A 10576-nucleotide genomic window follows, 5' to 3' on the forward strand; every position below is an offset into this window, starting at 1 on the left:
TGTTTGTTTTGGCTTCCGAGCAAAAATGATAAATAGGCGATGTATCTACAAATGTTTTTCTTGACTTTACAGATTAAATGGAGTTTTTGAAAAGAAAAAATATTCATTTTATTATTTCGTCGAAAAAAATATTACTATTCTTAAGAAGTCAACGAAGCATTTCCCATCAATAAAGTAACAGTTAACAAATGAGAAAGTTCAATGGATTTTCCAGCCAACTAAAGTCGTCAATTCATTATTGTAATTGAATTATTCTTAAAAACTATTTTTGTAGCTTCATCTTCAATAATGCAAGTAGGCCAAGAATCCTAAGGCATGAAATTTGTAAGAAATTACTTTATAATTTCTACTAATTTTTTTTTGGCTATATCTAGCTCTTGAATCCCGATATTTTTTAATTAGGGTTCCATAAGAAGTCGGAACGAAGTGTGACATACTGACATTCCCGCATGATACTCTGATATCATGTCAAATTAGGTGTTAAATTTATCTTACAGTTCAAAAGGCTAATTCAAATAGATGAAGATTGTCAAAACTTTAAATGAGTCTAAAATTCTCGTCCCGATACGGGATCATTCTCATAAACATAGACCATGCTATTAAATGCATAAATGAAAGTGATTCGAAAAACTATATCTACACACACATATGAATGGATCCATTTGTTGAGTGGGAATTCATCCATTTGGTGAAATATACCTATCTTTCTAAACTTTAATGTACATAACTATTCTATATTCATATTGATGAAAGATAATAGATATCTCGTAGAGTTAATCAAATTAAATGATAGCTGACTTGAAAATCACATGCTCCGTTCCAATCTTTAGAATGTCCACTATATACATAAAAATAAGGACATTACATATATATATTTTATGTAATTATGTATATATCATAAATGTTGAATCACCTTCAACTTTTTTTCATATGCTTACTTGTTCCTATTTTGAACCATTTTAGCGAAAATTCTTATTCCGCCACTCATGTTAATTATTTTGAAAGAGCATTGGATGGTGTCAAGTTAGATCCATTTTCTACTCACATAGATAAAAAGATTGAAAAAGAAGTTCCCTACAAACTCTAATCCCAAGAGACCTAACCCCACACACAAAAGTAAAATGTTTGCAGAAAAGGACACCATCAATTATTTCAAATATTGGTCCATACAATTCATGTGGTGTACCCACTAGCCACTGTTCATGGGCTATCCATTATCGAAACGACTTCAAAATTTAAAATTTATGAATTTTTATTATAGTTTTAAATTAATATATAATAACAACTTAATTAATAATTAAATATTTCATAAGTTTTGAAATATATATACCATGTTTAAGTTTATGTGGATTTATAACTTATGACTTATAAGTTAAGAGAAAATGACATAAATAGTCTCTTAACTATTTGAGTAGGTCTAAAATGGTCTCTTAACTATACACTTAATAAATTTAGTCCTTTAACTATTCAAAAAATTATCAGCTTTGGTCCCTTAATTATACACTTACCGGTTTTAGTCCCTTAACTATAAACTTACCAATTTTAGTCCTTTAACTATTCAAAAATTTATCAGCTTTGGCCCCTTAACTATACACTTACCGGTTTTAGTCCCTTAACTATAAACTTACCAATTTTAGTCCTTTAACTATTCAAAAACTTATCAGGTTTGGTCTTTTTTTCATTTTTTAATACAGATAGCTTAGGTTTATATCAATGGAAATCTTCGTGAAATAAAATTTTTAACCTATTTTTTAAGTTGTTTCTCTATCCCAACCTTTTTTTCTTCAAACTACTCTTATGAAAAGAACAATAATGTCAATGATTCAAAATAAAATTAATGAGGAAAGAAAATATAAGTCCTAATTTTATTCAATGGAGGATAAAATTAAGCATATAATTGTTGTTTATGACTTAAATCAGCACTTGAATATGCTAATCAGTGCGGATTTTATGTAATTTACCCAAATTTCTTTATGTAAAATGAAATGAATAGAATAATAAAATTGATCTATTTAAAAAAAATATTTTTTTTTGCAAATCTACCATTTTATAAATTTCAATTTCTAAAAAATTAAACAAATTCCGTTCAATGAAGTCATTGGAGTACAAACTTTGGATTTAACGAGTAATAATTTTTTTCCTTTTTATAATAAAGTTTAGCATATTCAAGTCCTTAGTAGCAATAATATGCTTCATTTTATTCCCTGTTGAATAAAATTATGACTTATATTTTATTTTCTCTTGAATTTTATTTTAAATCGTTGAAGTTAAGGTTCTTCACATAAGGTTAATTTGAAGAAAAAGTAGCGGAGAGAGAGAAACAATAGAAAAAATTGCTAAAGAATTTAATTTCTCGAGGCATGGATTCCGTTAATATAAACCCCTAAGTTATTTGTATTAAAAAAATGGACAAAGACCAAACCTGATAAGTTTTTGAATACTTAAAGGACTAAATTCGGTAAGTTTATAGTTAAGGGACTAAAATCGTTAAGTGTATAGTTAAGAGACCAAAGCTAATAAGTTGTTGAATAGTTAAATGACTAAATCCGTTAAATGTATAATTAAGGGACCATTTTAGACCTACTCCTATAGTCAATGGACTATTTATGTCATTTTTTCTATACGTTAACACCATTTTTCGAGTTTATTTGCATTCGTTTGAGTTACTTCATTTTATTAGAAATACTTGATATAAATATTTTGTATCAATAACGAGTAATTTTGCTTATCAAAATTTAGATAAACAAAATAAATATTTGAATTCACATATTTTATTTTTACTTCATTGATCACTATACAACACGACCATGAGATTCACCCACTATCTCACTTGACAGTCCTCTTAAAATCCTCCATTTTTATCGCAAGTTGGTTTTTACCTTTCTAATCATAGTTTTGCATTTTTTATTAATCAATAATCATTAACTTTAAACAGAAAGAAACAAAGATTATCTTTCCAGCTAATGTTGCTCATAAAACTCAAAACAGTTTGGTCTTATAAAAAAAAAAGAAATTCATGTATATGTAACAACAATAGGATTATTTTTAATAAATCAAATTTAGTGGTAAATATTCCTTCGTCATTAATTTAAAATTTAAGATTCAAAACATCTTTGTTAAAGAGGTTTTTATCTCAATATGAGACTTTCCAAACGTGAATTTAAATATGAATATCGATGTCAAAGTCGAGAATCTTTCTAAAGCAGTCTCATTACCACTACAAGTGATGTTAGTTTCATACACTCTACTCTTTTCAAACTTTACTAATAAAATTTCACTAAATATATTATAACACAAATATCGAACATTGAACAAGAAGCAAAAGGTTATCAAAAATATCTTCAACAATAAAGTAAAATAACACATATTTTTACAATTACTCTGAAAATTCACCACCCAACACAAAAATACACTAAACAAAAAAAAATTAAATTAAAACTTAGTACTAAAAACTAATACGTTTGCGAGCTATTACACTTGAGAGCCGATCTACTCCATTTCCATTTGAAGAATAGCAATTGCGAATTTTCCAGAGTTAAATAAAATAAAACTAACAGTGGAAAGCTGTAACAGATCCATCACTCACAGAAATACCAATTCTACATTCAGCTTTACTCTCCACATGATGTGTAAAAAAATGGAGCACTCTAACCCGACCCGCCATTTCCAATCTCGACTCCACTTCCATACTAGATCCGACCCGAAACCCACTCAACCCATCCGTCACCGTCGGCCCACCCACACTCTCCGGTTGTCCATTCATCGTTAACGGAAACGCCTTCACCGAAAACGTCGCCGCCATATACTGGGTCCGACCCGAATTAATTTTTCCGGCGGGTACGAACATGAACCCGATTCGATTACCCGAATAAAGTAACTGCAGAGAACTGTCATAGTGAGCAAATTCGTCGTGATTTGGGTTTTCGATTGAGACGTATTGAGAAAAGGTGAAGTTAACGGTGCCGTTAGAGGTGGAGAAAGAGGGAAGCTGAATGGAGTTAACGGTGATAATGGGGGATTTAGGTTTGAAAAGAGTGAAGTAAAGGATGAAGATGATAATGAAGATGAAGATTAAGAAAATTGTTGCAACTATACATGAAGCTAAATTTGTACGTCCACTTGGAGGTTTACGAGATTTAACCATTTTTTTTGTGTGTGTGAAAAAATTCAGAAAAATGTTGAACAATGAGATTTCTTTTTTGTTTAGAGAAAAAGACAAGTGAAAGTGAAAGAATGGGGATTTTGTGTTGTTTTTATGATTCAATAAAGAGAGTGTGAAAATGTGGACTGTCTTTTTGCAATTTGCTATCCGTAATTTCTGTTCTTTTTGTCACTTCTTTGAGGGGTATGAGTAATGGTTGGTTTGGATCAGTTTATGTGTATCTCGATAAAGTTTTGTATTAACATATTACATACCTAGATATTATTTTATACTAGCACAAGTAGTTGAGTTATATTGATATTAGTAACATATGAGTTAATAGGAAATATGTGCATCTTCTTCTTCGTTTCAATTTATTTGTCTTGTTTTGATTTGATATGAAGTTTAAGAAAATAAAAAGGCTTTTGAATCTCGTGATCTTAAATTAAAGATATACTAAATGTAAGTCTTGAAGATGTTGTGTGAAAAGTTATAATTAAAAACTTTCTTTTCAAACAGACTAAAAAAAAGTAGGACAACCAAATTGAAATGGAAGCAATATTATTTTATAGAGAGTTAGTTACTCATGTATTAGTAACTTATTTCTATATAATGCAAAGGGACCTAATGCAAATGAAGACTTGCGTAACCATTTTCAAATTAACTACCAAACAATCCCAAAATAATTTTATCTCAAATACTTGAATGAACAAGAAAAAAATATCTAATATTTTTTATTCTATTAAAATTTAAATATGAAATTTCATAATTTTTCATTAACTTAATTGACACCACACTTTAATTACTTTCTCTCTTTACTTCCTTTTTGATGTGGATAAGTCCATATATGGGACCCTATTAAGACAAAAGAAGATAGAAGAATAAAAGTTTTTAAATAAATTCAAAAGTTATACCTCGAGTTTTTTATAATATAGATGGAAGTGCAACTATAATGCTAGGGAAAAAGTTGCTTAGTGATGGATTGCCTTTGCCTTCAACCAGTAAAGTTGGCTCATTTCATCAAATATGGGAGACAGAGAGGCAATTTAATATTTCAAAAACAATTTATAATATGTACTATTTTACCTCATTTTTCACTTTTACAATTGTCTCAAGCACATTCAAGCCACGTATGATGAGCTCAACTGAGAAAACATATAGAGGTTTTAAATCCGAGACTCTCCACTTGGGAGGATCCTTTGCTCAACCAACTCAGCTACTCTTGCGGATTAGAACAACATTATCTTATAATTGTGTGAGAGAGCGGGTGACAACTTTTAACATTGCGCCAAGGCTCATCTATTCAAACTACAATCCCTCTAGTAAACATAAAATTTCACAAGTTAGTTGGTGCTGCTTACTGAGACAAGGAATTTGATAGCTTTTGTACATAAAACTCAGTATCACTTCACTCATTGAGAAAGGATACATGACAACTGTTTTATAAATAACAGTTTGTTTTATTTATTATTTATTGCATATTGCAACTTCTGCTCCATATTTGAAGAACCATCATATTGGTAATGAGCAGTAGTTGAGAGGGAAAAAGGTTTCCGACCATAGACGGACAACAAGGTCAGTCATCAACCTTTGCTATCTTCATTCAGTCCATTTATATAATATGGACAGAACGCTATATACATATAACAGAATCGAAGATACATACTTACAATCCTTAGGAAGATTTATATTTTAGCTTCTCAAGCTTGATATCCATGAGCTTGTAGACAGTTTCAAGAAATGTAGCTTCAGTCATGCCAGGAAGCATAGAATCTTGAGCATCACGAATGATTTCCTCGATAACAGATTCCTTGTTCAAGGTTTCCCTGCACATCATGTTTCCAATGTCAAATGGAGTAAGTCCTCTCTCTACCCCTTTCTTCAGAAGCATGGTTGAGATACGAAGAGTACGAGCACATTCAACAGATAAATCCAATCCATAAAATTTAAGAAGGTCAATGTCTTGTTCAGCATCCAGTGATTTGATGTACTTGATAGTTTCTGGAGAGTAAGGTTTACGGGCTTGTGGCCAATAGAGCCAATCAAAGGTGCAATCTTCAAACTGCAGATAACAAATTTGTGAGTGCAACTCTTGAAAGGAAGTAAATGTTGAATTAGTATATATGCTAACAAACCAATAGAAAGATAAAAGTTTCAGTTTTGACGGTGGAGATTCTTGGACATTATGAATCAGGGCTGTCATACAGAAATAGAAAATATCACAGATCTTAAGAGAGTTTAAAGACTTCTTTCTACAATTTGGAGGAGGGAACTGGACCTAAAGATATGAGAGGCAATATATCCAGCTAAACCATCTCTAACCTTATTGTCAGGTACATCTTACCGGGCAGATATTAAGCTCATTGACAGGGTAAGCAATACATGCAGGGAAGGAACAAGTTATTTGGCATTCAAACTAGGCACCTCGAAGTTTCTCCACATCAGACAAATCATAACCGAAATATTAGAAGTATTCACAAGGCATAAGAACTTCCATATGCAATAATCAATTTAGTGAAAATGAAAAATTACTCACAAGGAAACAATCACAAGTTCATAGCATTTCTAATCATTGTCAAACAACATTTGTAAGGAATAACACAATCATAACTTACATTCTCAGGCAAGCAGTAGCCATGGTCAATTGGTGTAAGCACGATTCGTCCTTCTTTCCCTTCCCTGCTCACAAGAATATTCCCAGCATGCCTATCAGCATTTGCTGTTCTTATGTCAAAGACAGTAATCTTATGGACTTCCTCAACAGGAAATATTCCTGGACCCATATCCTCACAATTTCCTTCATTCTTCATAAACAGCTGCAGTGAACCAACTTTGGTATATTCGGATGACCACTCAAATCCATCAGGATGATGAAATGTATTGTGCAAGCACTGAACCATAACAGTGGGAGGCACACCGGAAAAGCCTATCTCACAATTGGACAATGTTCGGTGCCCGGTCCTTGGATGGTCCAGTAGGAAAGCTGCAACCTCCCTGAATGCACCTTCTCCAACTCGGGTTCCCCTTTTCAACCCTTCACCATTGGTTGATAAAGGTAGTCCTTGAGGGTTATTCACAGCTAGCGGTTCCTCATCAATGGGCTTAAAAATAGCAACATACTTGTTGCCAGACCCATCCTGCATGAAATAAGTTCCTCCAGTCCCTTCAGATGATCGGATAGGTATATTGCCTTTCGTCAATCCATCACATGCAGAGTTGATCATGTCCCAGATATATCCAGGCAGTTCAATATTTGGATCAACAACAAAAGGTTCCAACAACAAGTTTCTATCAGGTGTCTTCTTGGAGAAGGACTGGAACTCCCTGGATGGTTCATGTACACCCTGACTTTGGGTCTCCTCATTCCAATTAGCTGCAACAACAGAAAGTTCAACATCCCTCTCGGCATGCTTAGCCCGAAGCTTTGCAAATTTCTGAACTACCAGGTGAATCACTGCATCAGCAGTAATATCATCAATGAGCTTCTGATCCTCAAGCTTCTCACCATTACAGAAAAGCTCTTGAACCTTAAGCTCCTCACCAAAGTCTTTGCCTTTCTTCAATATGGTACGTTTAAGGTACCCAATATCTTGATGCCTGTCAACAGGAAATTCAAACTCCATGCCACAAGTGGTCCTAACAGTGATAACAAGGAGATCAGAGATCTTGAAGACCATATGCAACACATTCCCATTACTGACTCCATAGTCCCTGACCAAAGATTCATTTCTTGCCAGCTCTCTACCACCAAAAACTAGCTTCTGCATCTTAACCACAAACCCTTTACAAGTTTGGAGCTTAAGTTTCACTTCACCAATCGAATCAGACTCCAACACGCGCATTGGAATCACAGAACCAGCCACAGTGATATATATTACAATTGATTCATTCGTGCAAAGCGCCAATGGGCCATAGATATGTCTTGTAGCCCGGACAGACTCTTCCTGAACCGGACTCAAAGCCACATCAACAGCAGACATTGCGATGATTATACAAGGCTTTACACACCAGCCTCAAGATTTTCTTGAACCCCTATTCTCCTTAATGACTATATAAGTGTTCAAAAATCTCAAACAGGGCATCAACCATGCACAAGATTGCTCAATCTTAAATCCTCAATGCAGAAATGTAATTCCCCTTTTACCAAAAGACTCTACCTTTCTTACCCAGAAAAGAAAAAAACCAATAATAGATAAAACCAAAAAACAAATAAAAGGAACTCAAAGCAATCAAGACCAAAGATTCAAACTTTCACAATCCTAAACTGCAATAAATGAAATACCCAAATAAATATTGATCCAAAACTCCTCAGAAATGCAGAGCTTAAAGATCAAGAATCCAAGTAAACCTTCAACAATTCACTTCTTTGGGGAATTTTATCAAACAGGTCACACGCACAAAAGGGTGCAAAGAAAAGTTAGATTGCTAAGGCTCTGGGGACAATTTTTTTTTGCTTTTCCACAGGATAGTGGATTCTTTACTAGTAGGAAAGAATCAAAAGGTAAATGGGTCAAAGAATAAAAGCTTATATATTGCTACATGGTAAGGAAGGATTTGATTAAAAAAAAAAAGGGGATCTTTTTTTTTTCTTCTTAATTATCCTCCCTGCATTTCCCGGAATTGGATATCGGAGCTTGGTTGTATGACTTGGTTACATGTCGGAAAATTGAAACAGTATCCGGTTTATTCGCCGGCCTTTTGAAGTTTTCCGGTAGAAATGTCAATGAAGAGGGAGAGAGAAGGTGAAGAGTGGAAGAAGCGGAATTATAGCCGTTAGCTTAGCTTATTTGCTATTGACTATATGACTCATATAAAAGAGTATTCACAAACTTAGCCTTATTTCAATTTATTATTTATAACTTTACTTTATATTTAACTATATTTATACATTTCTTAGTGACACTCAAACTTTTTTCTTTTTTTTTGTCCGTAATAATATAATCAGTATAATTCTATAAGTGATTTTGGAAAGAATAGGAGGTAATAATAATAGAGTGAATCTGTCATAGAGTACTCTATTACGAGCTATCAAAGCACGCTTAGTCAATTGTTAAATAAATTCGGAAAGAATAAGAAATAATAATAGAGTGAATCTGTCCTAGAGTACTCGACCACGAGATGCCAAATCACGCTTAGTTAATCGATAATTTCCACCTCAAAGCTGGCTAGTACAACTATGTTGTTGCTGATCTTACTCCTATCTCATAGAGATAAGAAAATTATTATTTTTAATGGACCTTCGACTTGAACAAAATATTTTCAAATAGTTTTTAAAATAGGGAAAAAATTGACTTTTTTAAAAGTTTTTCGTCTGATTTGTGATACTTGTATAAGCAGAAGTAGATTTAAAATTTGAAGTTTCTTTTTACGTTAATATCGAATTATATTAAATGAGTTCACAATTAATTATTTATATACATTTAATAATGTTTTAATATATATGACTTATTAGATTATTGTGAACTCATAATAAAGGCGTAAAACTTTGGATCTACTCACACGTATTAAGACTGACTAAATTCGATGTATAGCTGAAATTCCTTTTTGAGAATAAAACGTTTTTTTAACAAAGACGAACTATACATATGATTCGAACTCAAGATCTATGTTCATGAGTTACAAAAATCTTATTTATTGATTTATCATAATTGGTAGATTATCATTTTGATCCTTGTGATATCGACTTTTAGCACAATTAACCTTTACTTCAATTAATTAAAATGTATGTTTTTACATCAATTAATTAAAATGTATGTTTTTACTTCCATTATATAGAAAATGTATTATATTTAATCTACTTTAAGAAATACATTACCCTCAAATATGGAGTAACAATACGAATTTAATATAACCTACTGATAAATTAAGTGATAAAACTATTAGGGAGGAATGCTACTTTTAATCATAATTTGGGGAACATCTTTGTTATACTAAAAAAACATGTTAAGTGAACTTTTTAAATTTGAAATTCAATGTATTGCACAAAATAAAGTACCAAATTGTTGAGTGACATAACAAACACCTTGGCACTAGGAATGGGTTCCAAATTAGTATTACAAATCCAGAAAATCTCTCTTGAAAAGTAACAATTAATTAATTACTCTCCTTTCAATATCTACAGTAAAAGTAAAATAGTCAAAACTGGTAATTTGTAAAAAAATAATAAAATTTCCTTCTTTTGTAGTGGATTTGTACTTCCTCTTCAAAAGATCAAAAATCTCGTATTCGAATTATAGAAAGGAAAAAAATGATTAAAGAATATTTTATTCTTTAATAATTCTTATATAACATGATAAGATTAATATAGACACTAAAAATACTGAGTGAAAGCAAATAAATTAGATGCAAAAATCTTTTTTCCATTATTCAAGTGGTCAGTCGAACATGTTTCATTGAATAGAAAATCATGAATTATTTTTCATGCATTTATATTAA

At 31.9% G+C, this 10576-nt stretch overlaps 2 protein-coding genes across 2 annotated transcripts; both read right to left on the minus strand.

Annotated features, from left to right (window-relative positions):
- Positions 1 to 3543: 3543 nt before the first annotated feature.
- On the minus strand, positions 3544 to 4226 carry LOC125841542 (uncharacterized). The gene has a single exon (XM_049520697.1). The coding sequence runs from the start codon at positions 4142 to 4144 to the stop codon at positions 3551 to 3553; it is 594 nt and encodes a 197-aa protein (XP_049376654.1). The 5' UTR covers positions 4145 to 4226; the 3' UTR covers positions 3544 to 3550.
- Positions 4227 to 5492: 1266 nt separating this feature from the next.
- On the minus strand, positions 5493 to 8959 carry LOC125841275 (phosphatidylinositol 4-kinase gamma 4-like). Its single transcript, XM_049520372.1, has 2 exons — positions 6757 to 8959; positions 5493 to 6203 (listed from the first exon to the last, which is right to left on the minus strand). The coding sequence occupies exons 1-2, from the start codon at positions 8119 to 8121 to the stop codon at positions 5817 to 5819; spliced, it is 1752 nt and encodes a 583-aa protein (XP_049376329.1). The 5' UTR covers positions 8122 to 8959; the 3' UTR covers positions 5493 to 5816.
- Positions 8960 to 10576: the final 1617 nt, after the last annotated feature.

The sequence above is a fragment of the Solanum stenotomum genome, chromosome 10 (assembly GCF_019186545.1).
Source record: "Solanum stenotomum isolate F172 chromosome 10, ASM1918654v1, whole genome shotgun sequence".
NCBI classification, from domain to species: Eukaryota; Viridiplantae; Streptophyta; class Magnoliopsida; order Solanales; family Solanaceae; genus Solanum; species Solanum stenotomum.